Genomic DNA, 22,740 nt, shown 5'->3' with positions numbered 1-22,740 from the left:
GATAATCGGAGGAAAATCGGCGATGACTAAAAAACGAGGCCGGCGAGCACCACCTGAGTCGGATCGCCGATCAAGCAGTTCAGAACCTTCAAATCGCGATGAAACTCCAATTCGTAGCCATAAACGCCCTAGTATTCTCATAACTCTACTCATCTTCATCGTCTTTCCTGCCATTTCTTTATATTTATACCGCATACAATACGCTTCCAATACGGATCTAGATGCTTCACTTCCGTACGTATATCAACGAGGCCTCGTGAAGACTGACGTCAATTATCAAGAAATTCTCGCTGTACGCACTTAACTCGATTAATCTCTCAACGTTTTTGTGATTCTTTTTGTTCTTTAAAATGCTCTTATCAGTGAAGGATATATCGTTTCGATGGAAATTCAAGATCCATAAAAAAATTGCGAAAGTTTTGTTATATGATTGCTCTGTGTTGTGAACATTTTTTTTTTTTTTGTGAATTTCATTATTTTTCTTGTGTTTCTTTAACTTTTGAAGTGATTCAGGAAAATGCAAAAGTTTCAGAAAATGCATCAAATCGGCATTTTCCCTACCCGGTGCTGGCTTACGTTACACCATGGTAACAAATACCTGCTTTGGATCGCCATTGTTCAACGTTGTTTGAAGCTGGATCAACCTTCCTAATCATTTAGCAATGATGAATTTGTTTTACTTTTGAAATGGTGCAGGAATTCAAGGGGATATGAACTCGCAAAGGAATTCAACTCTAAGGTTACTCATATATCACCAGTGTGGTACGATCTAAAAAGGTACTATTAGTTTACGATTGTGAATCTCATTTATCTCCTAGATTCTTTGTTTTCAGACCTTACTAGGGCATGTTCTGGATATCTCTGCATAAAGATGTTATTCTTCTCTCACTGGTTTGACTAAGGAAGTTTGGTATTTGTACCCGAATGGTTTGTTGCCGGAACTACTTTTTGCAGGTTGATTGAATGAATTTACTATTTCTTTTAATCAATGAACTGAGCACTGTTGACACTTGATGATGAAATGGATTGAAATTATTAAAAGGAGAGTTCCCTGATATTCATGATGTTAAAATGAGGATTGTAATAACATATACATGGAAAGATATTAACACACCAAAGTGATGGTGTCTAATTTACGTTCCTTCTATGATTTCTATTCTGCGTATGAAAGCAGACAACCACCAGTGGTTTACAATTTGTCACTGGAATCCACCGTTTAAATCATGGTAGTTAAAAAATAAGAACCCAATTCCAGATAGGCCCAATTTGTTCTTAAGATTTTCTTGATGGTTAATATAGCTTTTTGTACCTTCATGGTATGTAAACTTATCATTTAAGAGAACAAACACTTTCTGAAACAAGAGACAGGTAGGTTTAGCTATTAAAAGCTTGATGTAGATGTGTTCTCAGAACGAGGTAGACAAGTTTGAATTCCCAAACCATAGAGAATGCTACAAACCTTTGTCCCAAACTAGTTGGCTGGTCTACACTTCAGTATGTAGACTTAAATCATTAGCATCATTAACCTGCTGACCATAATAGTCTATTATAATTATAATTGTATATGGGGACATTGTGGTGCTCGACAGCTTGTTTCTGCGATACACATTTTTCACTCTTTCTTCTGCGCTCTTGTAGCCAAGGGGATGATTTTGTTCTGGAAGGACGACATAATGTTGATAAAGGATGGATTTCAGATCTTAGGTTGAAGGGACATGCTCTGGTACAGTCAACTCACCTCTTTTCCCAGTTTATGCTTGTAAATTGTTTAATAAATTGCAAGTCAAATGGTTTGCTGTTATTTGCAAATAACTTGATCTAGACAATTCAAATAGAAAATCGACAAAGCATGTGCAAGCAAAGTAACAGCAAAGAATATATAATATGAAAATTATGGAAAGGCTTACATAGAAATCGTATCATACCTTTATACTTCTTATGTCATCCATTCTGGAAAGAGCTACACTTTAACTTCAGGAAATCAAATGGGCTCTTTTTCAAGTAAATTTTTTTGTCTCAAATATTCTAGAACTCTACAAGTAATACAAAGTGATTGGATATTTGTTTTAACCTTCATGCTTGTCTCGATGTGTTAACCAACCATTATACTCTGGATGAACCTCAAAACCGGGTAACTTTAAATGTGTGCTCCAGTTCCAGATCCCTTCAACATCCTCCCACATTGGGCTCCTTTCAAAGCCAGCATTACCTCCACTTTCATCACCATTGTGCTCCAGTACTGGATTCCTTTCAATGCCGGTAACAACCTCCAGTAGTTTCTCAACAGCGGCTCTGTAACCAGGCTCCCTTTCAAACTCATGCTTCACCCGATAGCCTTCATCCTTTGTCACCAGTGGTCCCCTCGCACCCAACCACAGTTTACTTACCACAGTATGTTGCTGAATCATCTGTCCATTCACCATATTGGTATATTTAAATCTCACTGTTTTTCTGTCTCTAACACGTCTGTCCACTTTGTGACTAGCTTGACCACTAATGGTGGTATCCCTCTCTCGTCTTTATTCTGTTGCCTTCATCCATTTCACCCAAATACATCTCAAATTTGTTATCACAGTCTCACCAATCAGCTACAGAGTTCCTCCTCAGTCTGTTTCATCCTCAAGACGGTCTCGTTGTTAGACCAAGCCTGATTTCCCTAAGGGTGCGTTTGGTTTGCAGGAATGGAATGGATTTGGGGGGATTTGGATTTTAAATCCATTCCAATCCTATGTTTGGTTTGCCAAATTGAAGGGATTTGGAATCCAGGGATTTGATTAAAATCCAGTGTATGCGGGATTTGGAAATCCTTTGCAAAGGGGCGGGATTTCAAATCCAATCCTTTCCTTCCCATCGCTTCCTGTCGATTATTGCGTCTCCCTTCCTTCCTCCCGCTTCCTTCACCCATATTCCCTCCCATCGCTTCCCTTCCATCGCCGGTGCTCCCTTCCCGTCCCTTGCGAAGCTGTACCCTAAGGTCGTCTCGTCGGTGCTCCCTTCCCGTCCCTTGCGAAGCTGTGCCCTAAGGTCGTCTCGCCGGTGCTCCCTTCCTTTTCCCCTCGCGAAGCTGCGCCCTGAACCGCCTTGAGCCAAAACCCCTTGAGCCAAAACGCCTTTCCTGTTCGCCGCCTTCTCGCATCACTCTCAGCAGGTAAATCATATAACACCTTTTGTAGATGCTTAAATCTGAATAGGTATGAACAGAGTAGTCCTCCTTGTTTGATGAAAACTTTTCTCAAGTATATAGTTTTTGTTTAAGTGTGCTCTGTACATATGATGGTTTCATCGTGATTGCTATATGCTTGCTTAAACTGATTCTTCAGATGCATGATCATAGGAATTTTGCTATTTCTAGTCAACTTCTATATGCAGTTTTATGATTCTTCAAGATATATAGTTGAAGTTCATGGTATACGCTATGGTCATATTATGTCCAAATCCTGCAAACCAAACACAGGAATGGATTTTAAATCCAATCCAATCCAAATCCCATTGAATCCAAATCCCTCCTGGGAATCCAAATCCCTCATAAACATTTCTGCAAACCAAACGCACCCTAAAATAGATTTATGAAAACCCATACCACATTTATAACCACCTCTGGGATCCTATCTGAGGTTGATAAGTTCTTTAAGGCAGTTTGTGATATCATTTAGCCCAAATTAGTGTTTATTTGGATTCTAGTGTTGTGCTCTTCGTTGAAATGGTGGGATCTCAATTGGTGTTCATCCAATTGTTGGGTTCAAAGTTATGCGAGGCTTCAAATTTCATAGGTTCAATTGTTCGAAGGATCATTGCCATTTTAGAGATCGAGATCAGTTTTCAAGTATTAAGGCGCTCAAAGGATATGAAGGTCGAGATGGGTGCCAATCATGTAATTGCAATATCAATCTCGTGTATTTGGAAGTCAACTTACCTCCTCCCAAGCCATTACGGCATTGTATTCTCAATTGTGTATCTCCAGGAGATCTATCTATATATATAAGAATCTAATTTTCGCTAAAAGAAGCTTGTTTACTTCTTTAGATTTGTGTTTGTTCCTTGGAACTACAAAGTTCTATTTGCATCTATGGAAGTAAAATGGTTTGTTAGCACATTCAGACCAAGTACAATAGTTAGTAATGCTATTCACCCGATTACTGCAATCAGTTGGAAAGCATCTTACTTCTTTCAACATATTGGTTATAGGTCCTTGGTTTTTTATTCCTTGTTATGCATTTCGGCTTTATCAGCCAGAAAATATTATGTGTAGCAAGTCTTTTCCTTTCACTTCCCATCATCTGGTTATCTTTCTTTCTTGCACCCTTGCAGGGAGTTGTAGGTTGCTCAAAACTATGTTTTAATGTTCATATGAAAATTTAACTGGATGTCAGATAATAAATCTACCACCTATCTTCTTATATGATAGAATTGATTTTCTTGTCCATATTACGAAGTATGCAGATTAATTTCTCTCACAGTTTCTTGTTTCCATGCTGGCTCTTTATTGACAGATTTTGCCAAGGATTGTACTTGAAGCTGTTCCTATGGATCTGCTAAAAAAGAAGAAGCAGAGGGCTCAAGTAATTGACCTTATACTAGCTGAATGCAAGTATGCATCTTTTGATATTTCCACCTTCCAGGAATTCTAGTTATTTTTTATTCAATTTTCTCAAGTCTTCTTTTATATCTCTGTAATCATCAAATGCAAGACCAACAGAGACAAGAGGGTGAGAGTAGAGGTTACATCTTTAATGCAAAACAGTAGATAATCTTGTTCTGAAAACCAACTCTTGTTGCTGGATTTTCAGTAATTTTTATGAAGGCCCTAGATAGAAATGCCAAGAGATAATTTGCTGTTTGATAGAGCCATGGAGGAACCAATTTGAGATGTATTGCTATATTTGAAGACGTTTTTGATGAAAGATGGACCGTAGGATTATGTTTATCAGGTGGTCAACATACCAAAGAGACATGATTGTAGTTCCAATCACTGGAGATGCTGTGGCTAAACCTGTTACTGTAGGATCATATTAAGTGCTCCCTCAATGCCACAATATGCAACGTTTGGCCCTTGTTGACAACTAATGCTCAAACTGCCCTTGCACGTACAGATTATACATATGAAGTGACTGCCACTTTTCTAGTGATTACCATGTGGGCAGATGGATGCTTTAACTTGATTTTTTTCTAAATGGGATGTGCACCCATGTGGGACATGCTAATTTTTAGGATCCTATATTTATGTCTTATGGTTGAATGCTTTTATTAAGCTTATTGTAGATGATGTATCAAATAATATAGTTCATGCTTTTTAATGGGCTTGTCCTTGATTGCCAAACTTAGGCCAGAGTTTGTGATTAAGTAGAGCATGGGGAGAGTTAACTTGGAAAGAAGCAACTGGGAGAAAAGAATCTATATCAAATGCATTTTATGTGTTCAAAGACAAACAGTTGAGGAGGTTATAAGAGCTTGAAGCCCAAAAAAGAACTGGATTTAGGATCAAGTATTATAACTTGGATGGTGTCACAAATTCTGTTTGGAGAAGAGAGCTCTTTGAATTGCAGTTGATTGATAACACCATCAAAGCTAAAAATGAGCTTTGTAAGATGGCTACTAAAGTCAGTTACATATACTAAAAAATACTTGCCTTTGAATCCACATCCTTTTCTTTCCCTCTCTCCAACCTAAGAATCTGGAATTACATTTTCATGGTTCTTTTTACTTGACAGGGAGATGGATTTTGATGGCATTGTACTAGAATCTTGGTCAAGATGGGCTGCATATGGTGTCTTGCATGATCCACACATGCGGAATCTGGTAAGGTTTTAAGTGAAACCAGTAACTTGTATTACTATAGATAATGTAACAAGAACGAATCTTTGAAGCCCAGGTCTTAAAGTTAATTCTGAAATTTGTCTGCATTTATTTGCTTGAGAACCAACCACATATATAAGCTATCACTTGTTTCTTTCTCTACTTTTATATATGTAATAACTATATCAGGAAGAGAATAAATAATATTCCTAGCAGGAGGTTATATGAGAAAAAGTTGAGCATTTATTGTATCTTGTTATCCCCTGTCCATAATCTATACTTGCTTTGAACTCATATTGTTTTTCATATAAACAGCAGGGATTTGATTTTATCCACCATGTCATTTATAGCATGCCTTTATCTCCTAAAGTCGTATTGTCCCCTTTTCAGTGATTTAAAGATTATGATGAGAAATGGAAGGACAAATAAGGTCTGTTTGAAGTAAAGAGAACACATTGTCAGAGTAGTAATAGGGTTGCAACAGTTGATATACTTTAACGGTCATATAATCTATTTAGCATGGTTGTATTTTTTATCATGGAAGCATAAATCTTAGAATTCCTTTCTTGTTGGTAATTTCTAGAAGCCGGCAGCGTTTATTTCCTGTTATATTTCTTCGAAACCGTTACTTTTCCAATTTCAATGAAATCTGAATGCTTTATAAGGCTAGGAACTGCATTTGATCTTTAACTTTCAATTCTAATTAAACATGTTCCCAAGGCCAGGCACTGCGGTTCATTAGAACATTGGGACAAGCCATGCATACTAGTGACCGAAGTCTGCAATTAGTATATGTTATTGGTCCACCACGTTCAGATAGGCTCCAGGAGTACGATTTTGGACCTGAGGATCTGCAAAGCTTGGGTGATGCTGTTGATGGTTACTCCCTTATGACTTATGATTTCTCAAGTCCTCAAAATCCAGGTCCCAATGCACCACTCAAGTGGGTCCATGCTACTATGCAGCTGCTCCTTGGTACCCACACGAGTGGCTCTCGGAGCTTATCTCACAAAATATTTCTAGGCATCAACTTTTACGGGAATGATTTTGTTCTTCAAGGAGGTATTTATCATTTTATACCTGCTCATCACTTTTAGTTGATCTTTATTCATCAAGTTACTTATTCATAGGTTCTACTAAAAATATTGTTCAAGGAAGAAAACTAGATTAAGGATTAATATAGATGGGTAGTGACATTGGAATTTCAGGCGGTTGACTGGGTCAACTGCAGTTAGATTCTTACTAGTCCCTAGCGTTTAAGTTACCAACATAGTGGAAAGTTCGGTTGAGAACCTGTTTTTAGTTGAGAACCCGGGAACTGCCTGCAGCACGCTATGTTCCTCTTCTGGATGAATATTCATCAAGAATAACACTTTGATAATGAATATGTTACAACATTAATGAAGAATAACACGTCTATATACCTGATGCATATGCCACACGTCGCGTTATGCCGATTCTTAATGAAAACGAGGTTTCTAACGGAACCTACCCCACATAATATATGTACTATATATGATGAAGGGGCTGTTTGGTTGGTTTTACATCAAGTCCTGTATGGATTAAGTTGTCTGTGTAGATTAATCTGTTTGTATAGATCGAAAAGGTTTTTTAGGAGGATATTTTAATAGATAGAAAGAGTGTTTTTTAATCGGGGGGAGCAAGTATGGGAAAAACTTGGCTTTATGTATAAAGCTTTCCCCTAGAAGCTTATTGAATAAGCCGCTTTTTATATCACTAAGTCACTACCAAACAGTCATGTATAGTTGACCGAATAAGTTGTTTGTCCCATTAAGCTCAGTAAGCTGCCAACAACACTAAATATGCTCAATAATGAGATACAATTATAAGAACATTACTCCAACTTAAACATTTAGGAAACTTCAAAGTTCAACCAAAGGGATTTGATTGTAGAAATACCAACCTTCTACTCGGTGCTCATAACTCACCCATAAACGGTTACCTTGTCACGAGTTCAAGCGTTTGAACCATCTTGCCACCAAAGCACAACGAAAATTGCCATGAGAAATGAAAATAAAACCGGTTGGTTGTTTTTGTGATTTGCAGGGTTGGGTGGTGGGGCTATTCTTGGAAGAGACTATCTTTCTTTGTTGGAGAAGCATAAGCCTGAACTGCAATGGGAGAAGAAAAGTGAAGAGCATTTCTTCTTTTATTCAGATGAAAACCGACATGCTGTTTTCTACCCATCCCTTTTGTCGATTGCAAGGCGGCTGGATGAAGCTCGTTCATGGGGCGCTGGTATTTCTATTTGGGAAATCGGTCAAGGTTTAGATTATTTCTTCGATCTTCTGTGATTCATATTTCATAGGAAGTAAATGTATGATCAAATGTCATTCTATTAGGAGCTTTTGTTTAGATTGGTGTATAATGGTTTTTACTTCAAGTTTATTTTCTTCTGTTTGGTTCATTGTTTTAGAAACTCGACATACCGAACCAAAAGCTTGCACGAACCAGATCCTAGCTTTATTGCGAGCCAAAAATCTTGAGACATTATAATATAGGCTAAATCGGACGGAATCAAAACAAAAACGACAATTAAAGAGGCCGGTGCTCGTCCATTATTGCACGTTTTTATTAACGGACACAAACGATGAGTAAAGCAGAATGCTCATTTCCTTAATCTTGTATAGTTGCAACTCGATGAATGTTGGAACTCTCTGACCTCTAAAAATGTTATTAGATGCCACAAAGTCAAAAGTCATTTTTAGTATCTTTTTCACGTTGTTTACTATGTGCACATGCTCATCTTTATCTCTTCTAGACTTCAGTTCTTGTTTCACGTCCTTTTTTGGGGGGGCCACTTAAGATTCCAAAAAACAAATTCAAAACGTTTTTTGTAAAAAAAAGATTTTTCTTTCAAGTTCATGAATTGAAAACAACCCTTTCTCTTTAGGATGGAGAAAAAATCATTTTATCATTTTCAAACCTTATTTTATATGAGATTTATTGGATATGTTACATTAATCTTACATTACATGCATATAATCCTTATCAATTTACTTATTTTTATTGACTGATCAGATGATCTATTTACTATGTCTGTTTCTAGTAATATCAAAATCATAATCAATAATCAAATGAAATAAAGTTATCATTGGTTAGATAAGTAGATATTTATCTCCAAAAAAATTCCATATTGTATATAAATTATAGGAAAATTGATTAAAATAGTTAATGTTTCCAACAAAGTTCACCTTTTAACCATTTAAAATCAAATTCTTAGTTTTGTAAGAATTTACATAAATGTCTTATTCATAAAGTCAATCAATAGCAAATTAGTATGGAGTATATGGATCCTCACTCAAATCTATGTTATTTTTTTCAATTTTTATATTAATTGGAAAAATTGCATCAAAATGAAACCAACTTTCACCTTATTCCTATTTTGGGAAACCAACTTTTAAAATCATCATTTAGGGGTCTTTATCAAACTTTTTGTTTATTTAAGGGTTTGGTTGATTTGTTGAACAGGTAACARGTAATTTAAGGGTCTCTATCAAACTTTTTGTTTATTTAAGGGTTTGGTTGATTTGTTGAACAGGTAACARGTAATTTAAGGGTCTCTATCAAACTTTTAGTTGGATTTGCCAAATTTGATTTAAACTTTAATATTGACACAGATTGGCTAGATATAAAAATCTTGAATGTGATATTTAATATTTATTTTTTATTGTATCAATTAATTTTTTGCTATTAAATTGATTTTTTTATTGAATTAGTAAAAAATAATTTTTATCGTGGTAATTTGGATTTTTTTTCGAAAAAATCTTTAATTTGATATCTGAATTAAAAAAAACTAAATTTGAAATGAAAAATATATTTTTTTTGCATTAATTTTTGAAAAAAAAATGAATTTTAGTTATTTTTCTATAATTATTTTGCGAGTTGGTTCCCCAAAATAGGAATCAGGTGCAAATTGGTTCCCTAAAATGACGATTTTGCAAGTTGGTTCCCCAAAATAGGAATCAGGTACAAGTTGGTTTCCCAAAATGACGATTTTGAAAGTTGGTTCCCCAAAATAGGAATTAGGTGAAAGTTGGTTCCTCAAAATAAGAATCAGGTGAAAGTTGGTTTCCTAAAATGACGATTTTGAAAGTTAGTTCCCCGAAATAAAAATCAGATGAAAGTTAGTTTCATTTTAATGCAATTTTCCCAAAAATATTTACATAAATTCTGGCTAAAATAAAAATTATCTTACAAAGTGAGTAATATTCGATATAAAATCAGACTATTTTGATCAAATTTCTAATATTATATTTTCTATTAAGATTTCTTTCCTTCACCTACTTCCGGCAATGGTCCAGAACCTCCTTCATGGCTTCACCACCCCATTTCTCCACCACACAAAATCCCACCACAACCCAAAACATGATCACCAAAAGTTCTGATCCTCATTTCCACATGTCACTCCCTCATTGGTTGCCTTCTCAAATTTCCTTCCACCTCAGCATCCCAACCAACTCAAGAAATCAAAACACACACACCCTTCTCTCATGCTGATTAACCACCTTCAATCAAACTTCTTACACCAACAATTATGCTATGGAAGCTCTGAATGCAGTTGCCCTAAAACCCATTTCTGTACTCAAACCAGAACCCAAAAAGCACTCATCTTTCCCCACAAATCTTCACCTCAAAATCTCCAAACCCCATTTCCATGGCGGAAGCTTGGTCCTTATATCATCCATTTTCAATTCCGCTTTTGCCAAAGCCCTAACTTATGAAGAAGCACTTAATCAATCAACAACTTCTTCTGATTCCTCATTCTCACCTCCTGATTTTGATGTCAGTGGTGTAATTGACGGCATAATCAACTTTGGGGTGGAGAATCCTGCACTCCTAGCTGCCGGAGCCGCCGTGCTGGCGGTGCCGGTGATTGTATCTCAATTTCTTGGAAAGCCAAAGCCATGGGGTGTGGAATCTGCAAAAAGTGCTTATGAGAAATTGGGTGACGATGGAAATGCTCAATTGCTTGATATCAGGGCTGTTTCAGAAATCAGGCAAGTGGGTAGTCCAGATATTAGGGGTTTGAAGAAGAAACCAATTAGGGTTTCTTATAATGGGGATGATAAGACAGGGTTCTTGAAGAAATTGGGTTTAAAGTTCAAGGAACCAGAGAATACCACATTGTTCATTTTGGACAAGTAAGGCAATAAAAACCCCATCTTTCTTTTTAGTGATTTGGGTTCTTGAATTTCTTGTTTTCAGGTTAAATTTTGTGGTCAATTTAGCTTTTTCAATACTTGATTCTTTATTAGAAAATGGTTGTTAAAAATGCAAGAAAAGCACTATGGTGGTTTGCTAAAAGGAAAAAAAATCAGTGATTTTGGACAAGTTATGGAAATGTAAAGTCTAGAAGGAACCATTGATTCTTTTTTGGTGTAAAGATGCTCGATATGATTTTGTCATAATTGGTGGTTTGTTTGTATGAAAATATCAATTGCCCGTTAATTTAGGCTATTTTCAAGATAATCTAAGAAATCCCAATGAAAGCATCCATCATACATAGGGTCAAAATGGTAATTTTCTGTCTTTCTCACTCATTCATAACGCTTGCCAAACACTCATATGTCATTCTGCACTACTAAAGCATCTTAAATCTTAATCATTCTGACCATTTTTGTCAAACTGCTCCTTTTAGCCTATTTTTAAGATAATGTAAGAAATCCCAATGAAAGTAGAAACAAACTGCATCAATCATATAGAGGGTTATAATGGTAGTTTTCTAGTCATTCGGACCGTTAACACTTACCAAACAATTATTTGTCATTCTGCACTATATCATTAAGCATTTGCCAAACATCCCCTTGGCCTATTTTCAAGATAATGCAAAAAAAAAACGTATGAAATTGAGTGATTGAATATTAGAAGATTCTTCAAAATATTCACATGTGAATGCATTGGTCATTCATCACTAGAATTCCTCTTAGAACTTAGGAACCATTTTGAAGAATTTTATCGAGTTCTATTACCTTTTTTTTCCTTCTTTTCTGAAACTAACACACGAAATCTGTGAAATTTGAGTTGAAGCCAGATTCGATGGGAGTTCTGAACTTGTTGCAGAGTTGGTCACAGTAAACGGCTTCAAAGCTGCTTACGCTATAAAAGATGGCGCAGAAGGATCCCGAGGATGGATGGTTCGTTACATCCCTCTCCTCCGATCTCTTTTAGTTTCTCCAAGCGCCATTTTCTCACTCTTCTTCTTGGACTTTTTGCTCATTTTGTGTACAGAACAGCGGTCTTCCTTGGATATTACCTCAAAAATCATTCGCTTTTGACTTTAGCGGTGTGACTGATGCAATCGATGGCTTGTTCGGTGTATGTATCTCGTATATAAACACATCTTTAGTGCAATTATGTAAATGTATATGACTTAAATGTTCAAAATACTTGTTGAAAGAGAATGTTAGCATATTTGGATTCCCTAATCACCCATAAGTCCCACATCAGCTAGACTTGGACGATTTCTCCTTTATATATGTAGGAACCTCCCTTCTTTCCTCAAGGGCATATTTTGATAGAGATACTCATAATCAATATTACCTCAAAATAAAACATTAATAAATTTTACTTTATTATAATTTGATAAATTACATAAATTAATCAAATTATATAAAAGATATGAACAACACATTAAGAGTAAATTGGTCATTAGTTTTGTCTTACCAAACGTTGGATAGATGATTCTGTCCTGTCTGTCTGGATACCAAATGCTCCCTTAGTGAGTAATCTAAATGGGGTTCCACCTATTTTGACATAGTATCAGAGCCAAGGTCTACCATTTGGGACATTTTTGCCTCCTTAACCCCCTCTTGTTGTTTCCAATATGTTGTTTGTAAGAAAAGATGTCGATTTTCAGGACGGTTCTGATGCTGTATCCGTAATTTTTGGCATTGCTGCAGCAACCGGACTAGGTTTGTTAGCATTTACCGAGGTTAGGATCTTGAACACGAACCTTTTTCTTTCTTTTCGAATTTCTATTGAACTCGGTGTGCATAATTTCTCATTGTTTTCAGGTTGAAACAATACTCGAGGTCTTGGGTTCTGCTGCATTGGTGCAACTTGTCAGCAAGAAGTTACTATTTGCAGAGGTCTTTTTTTTCATGTCATGTTTTCTTGGTTATACAGAGGAAAGTTCTTTCGTTAAGAACCCGGGAACCACTCACAGCTCGCCACGTGTTCCTCTTTAGGATGAATTCATCATGAATAATTCGTCCATATTCCTGATGAGTTTGTCAATTGTCACGGAGTGGGCGGTCCCCCAGTTCATGATGAATATGTTACAACATTTGTGATGAATAACACGTCCATATTCCTGATGAATATGCCACGTGTCACGCTGTCGGCAGTCCCCCGGTTCTCAATGAAAACAAGGTTATGCTTATACATACCATTGTTTGACTTCTGCGGTGAAATCTCGTAAAGCCCCATAGCCGAAAGCAGCAAGCTGGCCCAATAACCTCCAAATCAACTTAAAACCATGGTGGCAGTTGTTGTTAGCCCACAGAGTTGAGCTTATAAGGGGCTCACAAATCTAATTTTTGATGTGAGACGGGTTGTAACAATAAGTGTCATTTGATCATGAGTATGCTAGGAGTAGGAGTAACCGAAAGCAAGACTCTTGTGAAATATCGCTTTTGGCCTTGTTGGTTTTGTAGTTTTAAAGATTTGTGTACGGATTTCCATGGCAGGATCGGAAAAAAACTCTTGAAGAAGTTCAAGAATTCTTGACCATAAAAATCGGACCCAAAGATCTTCTAGATGACATCAAGGTACTTAAACTTGTATTCATTTTACTTCTGGTTTTTAAAATGTGATTAAACGATTTAAGACTTCAGGATATTGGGAAAGCACTTTTACCGTCACCTGTGACCAGCAAATCAATTCCTGAAACAACGGCTAGCCAAGAAGCCGTTGTTGCAGCCACTAGCTCTGCCCCACCAAAGATACAACCCGAAGCAGCAACCCCAGCTGAGCCAGAGATACCAGTCGAGCCAGAAACACCAGCTGAGCCAGAAACACAAGTCAACTTAGCCGCTACAACCGAAATCAAAGAAGAAGCAGTTCCTAAACCACGACAGTCACTTTCACCGTACCCTTATGTAAGTTCTCGTATTTCACCTTTAGCAAGTAGTTATAAGTGCCCTTTTGGCTTCAAAAGTGCATGCACTACAATAAGTAGTTTTATATAGGAGTTCAAATATATCTAAATGTTCTACATACTGTTTTACAATACCTAAGTTTATAGGATCACATGATTGTGATTCTATGTAAAGGTGTTACAATAGGATGTTATGACGTATTTGGGCATTCTAATAAGTTTTTTATGACACTTTTGAAATAAAGTGTCCTATTAGCTTTTTTTACAGGACACTTTTGAGAACTGTCATATAAACATATCTTTTTATAAGACATTTTTTCAAATAATCTCATATAAAAATAGTTATAGGATGTTTTATGTCTCCTAAAAAGCTTTGTTAAGACCCCCAAAAACGTCATTTCAACTTATTGTAACACATTTCCATAGGATGCATAATTGTTTGATCCTATAAACTCAAGTCATATGAAGTCGTCTATTAGGATATTTAAACATATTTGAATGTTCTATAAAGTCGATTTTGTTGTAATGATGCAAACAATGTGCTAAAATTGCAACCGCAGAAAGCACGACAAGAGTGCATGCTTGAGCCAACAAGAAGTCGTATGCATCATCAACATGGCTCCTCAAAATGACAAAAGTCACTATACCTGAACGTTTCTGATCAAAGAAATGATTCGAACGCCTAATTTTCGCCCAAAAACACAGTTTTAAAGATCATTTATAGTTTCAATCTTTTCGGCCCAAATGATGAAAATCATAATACCTTAAAAACTTATTGTTTGAAGATCCAATTTGAGCACTTAATTGTCGATGTTGATCGCTGCTAACTGTTTGTGTTTTAAATCTTTTACTTTGTGATATTGTTGCAGTACCCTGATCTGAAGCCTCCAACATCTCCTTCTCCTTCAAGGCCATAGTTTTTTTGCAACAATTTGGGATTCAAGTTCTTCAAGCATCAATCTGCAATGGAACAAGTTTTCATCTGGGAATTCCCGGAGTCTATATATATATATAAGGCTTTAAGTGGTTAAGGGCGTTGATGGTGGCTGTATCGAGGTTTGTGTTTATGAAATATTGGATGACGGACTGGTTCATTGAAACTTGTATTTGGGTTTGTTTGGATTCATTTAGTACAAATTGTTTTTATGGTCTTGTAGATCTTGAAATAAAAATGAAACGGGAGTTGAGTCTACTTCATCTGCTGGATCTTTGTTGTTCGATATGGGTTTTCTTTATGTACAAGTGACTTTGATCAAATACCCCTAAACCACAGTTTCTTGATTCGTGTTGATGTTTGTAAAATTAATTAATTATTTATTAAAATATTCACCTCTTCCATAAATCAATTATAATATTCTTTATTTAAATATTATTTCTATCTTCTTTATATTTAATTTCAAGAATTGGAGAATTTTACCCTTTGTCTCTCCTATTTTTTTCATTTTGAACATGGTTTTTGGGGAATTTATTGAAGCAAAAATCTCTTTTTTTAAGAATTTGTTAGAGATGCTATTATGAGTTATAAGTTACAAAAGTCAACATCCTAAAAGATCACAAGCTTGAAAGCAAACAACCCGATGTAGCCTGGGGACATAGGTGACGCTGCTACTAGGAAATGTGAATAATTTGATAAAAGATTGATGTCATGTAAGATCACTTAATTTCCTTAAGAAATGTTTTGATATTTTATGTGTTTAGATTGCACGAAATTTTCTCGAGAATAACCTCAAATTCACACTAACGATTTTGGTTGAAAATTGAAGGTTATAAACACGGAGAAATTAACAAAAAATTATGAGTAATTATTGGACGCTTAAGAGAGGTTACAGAGCAGTTGCAAATATGTAGCATCTGTGGGTGTACAACATGAGTGGGTGAATCACATATCACACATGATTTTAGTGTAAAATTACATAATTCAGCCGTTCTCGTGTTCTCTTATTGATCATTGTTTCTCGTATGAACCCATCTATATGGATGGAAAACACAGCCCTTTATCTTGTAATATCTTCATGAAAAATCCACAAACAGATTGAAAGACACTACTTACTAACTTACACAAATTTTATTGGAAAGAAAGGAAGAAATCAAGAGCAGGTGTATGCATATTACATGTAAAAACCTATACTGCATCACATAACCAAGACTATATTGTACATTTCCAAAAACAAGGGAGAAAATCAAATTCAAATTCAAATTCAAATTCAAACCGATTAACACATGATATCGCTAACTTTTGCTCCAACCATAATAACCATCTACTCGGTTCCTGCAATCTTCTTCTTTATGGACTCGATATCTGTTGCCAACTCTTTTCTGCTCGACTGAATACAGATAATGTCGCAATATCAGTGCCTTTTCAAGCTAAATATGGCTACTTACGCCCTACAATGTCGTCCTATTCAAATCACAACAAAATGCATCTAGGAATGTTGGCATTTGATTATCCTATAACGTTTATAAATATCTTTACTATGTTATAAAGCATACACTCATGTTCTTAAAATCTCTTAATATTCAAGTTTACAATTTATCATTGTATGCATATAACTTCTTACAACTCCACATTTGAACCCCCATCAAACTAACTTATAACCAACCGATAAACATATTGAGATGCAATATGTCATACTAATATGGTAGAATACTCCATAAACTTTATATTTTCTTTTTAATTGAGCGATCACATTAAATTTCTATTATAGGTTATTAAAATTTCACATCCCGTTGCATTGCATGGGTACCAACTAGGATATAAACATGTCTTTTAAGACCGAAAGCATATTTTCAGTATCTTTAGTTTCTACATTAGGGTGCTTGAGATAAGTTACTTGACCTAAAAATGCAGAATTTTACCTTGAACAGAAGATATCGGTAGACAAACCATCCGGTGTATCCAAGTCCTACCAACTCCAAGATCTTTGGAAGCTACGAAAACATTAGAAAATTGATCAGAGAATAAGCATGAAGTGCCAACACAATATGCCACTCTCTATATGTGTTGTTCATGTTTCTTTTAGTCCCAAAAACTTTACCATCTTAGGTGATAATCAGATCACATACCAATGGCACTGAGTTGATGGCACCAACAACAATTGAAGATAGCCAAATCGCAACAACTGCTCCTCCGCCGTAGACTATAACTGTCGACTTGTTTTCAAGTGCATCCCACTGTAAACAAGAAGGATGCAATCAGAAAAAGATGCGATAAGGAGATGAGGACAAAATATAAAAGGTTGAAAATCCAATTCTTGACCTTTTCCTTCAAGTCATTGAACAACTCATTAGGATCAGCAGAAGATGATGCATCTTCTGAGGCCTTGATCTGGAACACAGATGACCTTCGTGACACTGGAAATGCAAAGGAACAACAAAGACTATGAAAATACTTGGTGACACGGTGTCATGATTCGTAAGACAAATGCAAACAACTTCAAGCAACAAAAAATCCAAAGGTTTGCTCTCTTATCAAAGGAAATGAAATTTTTCTCAGCAGATTGTCAAATTTGTAATTTTTGTAAACTCCATGATTGTTTATGATTCTCTAATCTCTACCAGATTTTGAAGAACATTAACAAAAACCAAAAAAAAAAAAAAAAAAAGAAACTTCAGACAGTAAACGTTCGTCAATCTACCGGATCAAACTGAATATCAGCTTCAACATTGATATGAATTTGTTACAAATCTAACACCAAACGTTTCTAGTTTTAATCACTCTTTACAAGGTTCAATGCAATAGCCAATACAGTATTGAATTTATCTATAAATATAAAATCAGTTCCATATATAATTTGAAGTTGAAAGATCTAACTATCTGTTATACAAATCGCACAACAGTGTAAGAGAAACATCAAATGCACAAGTAGTCGTTCACAGATAATTCTAATTAATTCAGAACCACGATTATCCAGCTCGCTTAGACTCTTTAACTACAATTGTAAGACAAGTCCAAATACTCGCTTATAAAATAAATGTTCGACGAAATGCTTCAGAGAATTATTGATAACAAAGTTACCTGAAACCTGTTTGATGGAAGTCGAAAACGAACGAGCTGGTAGGTGTGGTAACGCCGAGCAACGGGGAGTGGTGGTGGTGGTAGGAAGACGAGGTAAGACACCGGCGATGGCCGTGGAGGAAGTTGCTGCCGCAAACGCCGTCGCCATTTTCAAAAATTCTTGGAATCCAACCCGACCTCACAACTCTTTCTGCTATCCACACTCGTCTTTCTCTTTTTCTTTTTGGTTTTTGTTGTTGAAAAACAGCAATTGATTCTTAGTGTGACACGTGGACAAATGGAACCTTTTGATTGGTTGCATTCCTATCTTCATGATCCACGTTAGATAGGTTCCTCAGGATTGGGCCTTAAAAAATTGGGCATTAAAAGGTAATTGGGCCTCATGTTGTTAGAATATGTTGCAATAGTGTTTTAAATATTTAAGATTTAGGTGCGTTTGGTTTAAAATATTAATCACTAATCAATATAAATATAAATAAATAAAATGATTTTATATAATATAATGAGTTTATTCTTGCATATTTCCAAATTTACATTCATCGTTAAACTGGATGAATGAAAATGAAAATGAAAATTCATTCTCTATCATTTTCATTTTCATTTCTCAATAAAGATTGGGAAAAAATCTTCAATTCCCTGATGAAATCACCTTTCCTCAATGGGGATGAGAATGAAATCTTATTCCCTGATGGGAATGGGGATGGCGATCGGAATTGTGATCCCCGATATCCCGGCCCTCTTGCCATCTCTATTTCTCAACTTGAACCAAGCAGTCCCTTGTATTGTAAAAAATTATATTTAACTTTAGCAACTACTTTTCTTATATAATAATTTTAGTATTCATAATATTATTAAAATATTTTATAGAAGTGTTATTCCAATACATTTCATAAAAAAATTACAAAACATTCAATTCGGAAATAATTAAAATAATATATCTCTCTTCTAGAATATTAAAGTTTTAGTGATTATTCTAGGAGTAAATTACATGATTCGTCCATATAGTTTACACAAAATCATATTGTGCGTCCCTAAATCAAAATAATTATGGAAAACATCCATATAGTTTACATTTTCACATGCATTTGATCCATTTACCCTAACACCATTAAAAAGATATGTAAAATAGTTTAATTGAGAGGGTATTAGTCAGTTTATACATTTTCCTATTTTTTTTTAAAAAGAAATTGTAAATTATATAACAATGCACAGGGACCAAAACTGCATGAAGACCGTCATCATCTCTTCCAACCACAATTTATGGTAACCCTCCTACACATCATCGTCCCCTTCATATCTTTGGGTGACAACCTCCAACAATCCTCCACAACCACCGACGAACTCCAGAGACCCTCCCTCCACCATAAACCCCTTACCTTCTTAACCATCGATCATGAAACGAACAAAGAGAACTCCACACAATATCACCAATAAACCGACCTCTTTGTCTTCCTTCTATCGTCCACCTCCACCAATGAAGTGGTCATGCTTTGAAACCCATCTAAAAGAATAATTTGTTGATGTTGATAAATAATCTGTCAAGTTCCAAAAAAAAAAACAGTCAAGATTTGTTGATAAATAACCAGTCAAGATCCAAAAAAATCAACTTTTAAGTTTTTAGTTCTTGTACATAGTTATCATTCATCCCTCAAGTTATATATTAAAGTAACAAACTCGTTACAATGCAAGCCAAAACGTTATAGTGGAGCCATAGAGGTTAACGTGGCTAAAAATCCAAGTATTGACACCATAAAACGTCATAACAAGACCATAAAGAATTATTTAAACCATGGTATTTGGTTAGAGGTATTAAATATTAAACAGTAATTGATAAAAATAAAAAAAAAAGTAAAAGAAATTGTTTAGTTTTATATGATATAATTAATTCATGCTTTTAAATTTTCATTTCACATTAAATTGAAGAATGAATGAAAATCATCTAATAATTTATTGTGATCATTTGTAAGGAGACAAGTTAAAATTACTAATCCATACATAATCGTTAAAAGGGAGTGTTGAATTGGGTCCAAACGTAGAGAGAAGTTGCCGGCAATTGACCAATCAAATCCAATTAAATTACAAATTTGCAATTATTAATTGTTTTAAGTCTCCAACCCCCCCTTCTATCTTGAAATATCCTCCCACTTCATAAATAAATAAATAAAAAGACAAATATACCCTTCTCAAAAACATTTAAAAAAACTTTTAAATTATTTCTTTTAACGACTGTGAGTATATGAAAACATTTTATGTATACTGACTAATTTATCGGGAGACCATGAATAGTCTAAAGTCATCATAAATACAAAGGTTTTGGCATTTTCAGTACAAGTAAGACAAGATTTTTAGTGGTTAGTTTACTGGTTTTTATGATTCAAGAGATCAAAGAAAAAAAATAATAAATATATCTATAACTTTATTATAAGATTTAAACATTGAATATCGATTATTAGTAGTTTCAATACACTTATTTACACAGGTTGGAGAAAGAAAATTCATATCAATATTTATTTTAATCTTGTCTTTAGTTTCAAAAGTCTTTTACTACTGATTAAGTTCATCGAATATGTTCATTATAAGATGTAAATTTTCTTAACCATTTCTACTAAATCAACAAATTTTATTATTTACTATATATAATATATAATCTTAATGTTATTTATAATTAATAAAAACTAACGTATTAACTTTTATATAATTATATTTAATAACTAAAAATCACAAGCATCCAGGTGAGTGTGTCCAAATTCCAATTATAACCTCGTTGGCACCGTCGCCAACTACATTAAAATCTCTCTCGTATATATATACATACATACATATACATACATGCTTAATTATAATCCAACTGTCAACATATAATCAAAGTAGAACAACTCAACCAAGTCTGCTTTTGAGGTGGCACCCCCAACCTCTTAAAACTTCTTCATAACACCCAATCACAAACTCACCCCCTCATACAATCAAAGGAAAACCCTCTCTAATTCCCAAAATACCCCCATTCATCTCTTCCTTTTAGAAACTTTCTTGCAAAGACCCTGTTTTTCCGATGAAGTCAACTTAAAGCACACGGAAAAGGGTGGTTCGAGTTGATGGGGTTTGGGGCAAGTTTTGTTGCCTGTTGTGTGACGTTGTGTTGGTTATGTTCGTTGAAAGGAATACAATCTACAGATAATTCTACACTTCGTTCGTTAGATGATATTTTTCAAGTATATGCACAGAGTTCGCTACCGAGAAGGCCTCGAACGGGAGTTCTATACAATGCATCTTTGCCTTCGAATTTTACAGGTATCGAGGTTTCAATTGTTCGCCTACGAAGGGGAAGTTTTTGGGCAAAGGGAGCCAATTATAGCAGTTTCCGTCTGCCACCAAAGATATTCACTGAGCCATATTCCACAAGACTGGATATTGTCTACTCAGATCTAGGCAATGAATCGTCTCACTACTACAGTGTACCAAATTACACTCTTGTTGCTCCTGTCGTTGGCTTCAATATTTATGGTTCAAGAAACTCAACCGGGCAAATTGGTAATTTTACCACTCCAGTAACGAAACTAAATCTCACACTAGTCGGAGGCCCCATCTTGGTTCAGTTTCCCAAGATTTCACTCCCACAAAATGAAAAACCAAAATGCGTTCGGTTTTATTTAGACGGGACGGTTGAAATGACCAACATGACCCTACAAAATATGTGTATTGTGCAAGATCAAGGGCATTTCTCTATCGTCATTCGGACCTCACCACCGATACAACAGGCTCCAAAAGAGAACAAGGAGAGGGTAAAGGGGTTGTGGAAATGGTGGGCAATGGGATTTGGTATCGGTGTTTTTGGGTTGTTGTTATTAGGATTTATCATTTTTATAATAATTCGAATTTTTCGAATGAGAAAAATTGGAAAAATGGAAAAAGAGTCCCAAAGAAATGAAGATTTGGACACCACAAATGTTGGGCATAGTAGAATGCCTTCAGCTTCTCTTATTAGAACACAACCTAATATTGAAAATGATTATTTTCCATAATTTTTTGGATTTATTCTATTATTTTAATGTGAATACTTGTTTATAATATATGATTTTTATATTCGATATAAACTGTTCAATCATTTATACAAAAATTCAGATTAATTCATTGTAATAATACATCTTAAAATCTTGTAATTTTAAAGAATCGGACTCGGCCTCGGCCTCGACTACGTGGCTGGAATATTAATCGGCTGAGTTTGGAGTACGTGTACGGTTTGGGTGTTGTTATGTGATTGGATGACTTCCCTCCTCTAAGTTTTGCAATTAAACCAATCTGCACCTTCTACTATTAAATTTTACTTTTTCATTCCCTTTAACTTTGCAAACAATAAAAGGGTTTTGCCATCCAAATGGACAAAAGCTAGAACATTCTTGGATATAAAGCGATATTCTCAAATGAAAATAGTAGATACAATAAAACATACCATCAAATCAATAATCAGCTTATAAACGAATCGAACATTGTCAACTTGAACTATTCAATCGAAAGTTTGTTCATTTATCAAATGAACGAATATGAAAACATCTCATTTGTTTTGTCTTAATTCATGTTATCAATGACCGTTCGGTGCTTACTATATAATATAGTTGTTCACATGAAAAATATGTGCCAAAGAGAGATTTATGGATTAGAATAGAATAGATAAACATAAATAATTGCAATAATTGAGGGTAGTGAAGTGTAAATTTGTTTTGACAATATTAAATTAAACGAAAACAAAGACGGCCAGCACATGGGCCAGCTCAACCACCACATTATTTTTATTTTTCTTTTTATTTTACATTAT

The 22,740-nt window shown here is 35.1% G+C and overlaps 4 protein-coding genes across 4 annotated transcripts; 3 read left to right on the top strand and 1 right to left on the bottom strand.

Moving 5' to 3' along the window:
* Window positions 1-16: 16 nt before the first annotated feature.
* Window positions 17-8,220, top strand: LOC112529314 (chitinase domain-containing protein 1). Its single transcript, XM_025140538.1, has 8 exons — window positions 17-292; window positions 514-587; window positions 697-777; window positions 1,639-1,723; window positions 4,491-4,588; window positions 5,709-5,796; window positions 6,519-6,855; window positions 7,861-8,220. Exons 1-8 carry the CDS (start codon window positions 23-25, stop codon window positions 8,106-8,108), a joined length of 1,281 nt encoding a protein of 426 aa, XP_024996306.1. The 5' UTR covers window positions 17-22; the 3' UTR covers window positions 8,109-8,220.
* Window positions 8,221-10,317: 2,097 nt separating this feature from the next.
* Window positions 10,318-15,112, top strand: LOC112529331 (rhodanese-like domain-containing protein 4, chloroplastic). The gene is made up of 8 exons (XM_025140556.1): window positions 10,318-10,958; window positions 11,849-11,951; window positions 12,046-12,132; window positions 12,674-12,748; window positions 12,831-12,905; window positions 13,506-13,586; window positions 13,653-13,916; window positions 14,785-15,112. The coding sequence occupies exons 1-8, from the start codon at window positions 10,357-10,359 to the stop codon at window positions 14,830-14,832; spliced, it is 1,335 nt and encodes a 444-aa protein (XP_024996324.1). The 5' UTR covers window positions 10,318-10,356; the 3' UTR covers window positions 14,833-15,112.
* Window positions 15,113-15,961: 849 nt separating this feature from the next.
* Window positions 15,962-18,145, bottom strand: LOC112529475 (protein CURVATURE THYLAKOID 1A, chloroplastic-like). The gene is made up of 5 exons (XM_025140773.1): window positions 17,931-18,145; window positions 17,172-17,266; window positions 16,979-17,086; window positions 16,772-16,843; window positions 15,962-16,239 (listed from the first exon to the last, which is right to left on the bottom strand). The coding sequence occupies exons 1-5, from the start codon at window positions 18,076-18,078 to the stop codon at window positions 16,174-16,176; spliced, it is 489 nt and encodes a 162-aa protein (XP_024996541.1). The 5' UTR covers window positions 18,079-18,145; the 3' UTR covers window positions 15,962-16,173.
* A 2,877-nt stretch (window positions 18,146-21,022) lies between these two features.
* LOC112529118 lies at window positions 21,023-21,949 on the top strand. Its single transcript, XM_025140192.1, has one exon. The coding sequence runs from the start codon at window positions 21,023-21,025 to the stop codon at window positions 21,947-21,949; it is 927 nt and encodes a 308-aa protein (XP_024995960.1).
* The last annotated feature ends 791 nt before the right edge of the window (window positions 21,950-22,740 follow it).

This window comes from Cynara cardunculus (assembly GCF_001531365.2).
Source record: "Cynara cardunculus var. scolymus isolate 2C chromosome LG 16, CcrdV1, whole genome shotgun sequence".
Classification (NCBI taxonomy): domain Eukaryota; kingdom Viridiplantae; phylum Streptophyta; class Magnoliopsida; order Asterales; family Asteraceae; genus Cynara; species Cynara cardunculus.
Note: the sequence above shows the minus strand (reverse complement) of the source record. Positions and strands in the feature narration are given on the sequence as shown.

Coding starts and splice junctions, on each gene's coding strand:
- LOC112529314 (XM_025140538.1), top strand. CDS start 23: ATGACTAAAAAACGAGGCCGGCGAGCACCACCTGAGTCGGATCGCCGA. Junction 293..513: donor ATTATCAAGAAATTCTCGCT/GTACGCACTTAA, acceptor GAAGTGATTCAG/GAAAATGCAAAAGTTTCAGA. Junction 778..1,638: donor GTGTGGTACGATCTAAAAAG/GTACTATTAGTT, acceptor GCGCTCTTGTAG/CCAAGGGGATGATTTTGTTC.
- LOC112529331 (XM_025140556.1), top strand. CDS start 10,357: ATGGAAGCTCTGAATGCAGTTGCCCTAAAACCCATTTCTGTACTCAAA. Junction 10,959..11,848: donor ACATTGTTCATTTTGGACAA/GTAAGGCAATAA, acceptor AGTTGAAGCCAG/ATTCGATGGGAGTTCTGAAC. Junction 12,749..12,830: donor GTTTGTTAGCATTTACCGAG/GTTAGGATCTTG, acceptor CATTGTTTTCAG/GTTGAAACAATACTCGAGGT.
- LOC112529475 (XM_025140773.1), bottom strand. CDS start 18,078: ATGGCGACGGCGTTTGCGGCAGCAACTTCCTCCACGGCCATCGCCGGT. Junction 16,844..16,978: donor CCATCAACTCAGTGCCATTG/GTATGTGATCTG, acceptor ATGTTTTCGTAG/CTTCCAAAGATCTTGGAGTT. Junction 16,240..16,771: donor ACCGATATCTTCTGTTCAAG/GTAAAATTCTGC, acceptor ATCTGTATTCAG/TCGAGCAGAAAAGAGTTGGC.
- LOC112529118 (XM_025140192.1), top strand. CDS start 21,023: ATGGGGTTTGGGGCAAGTTTTGTTGCCTGTTGTGTGACGTTGTGTTGG.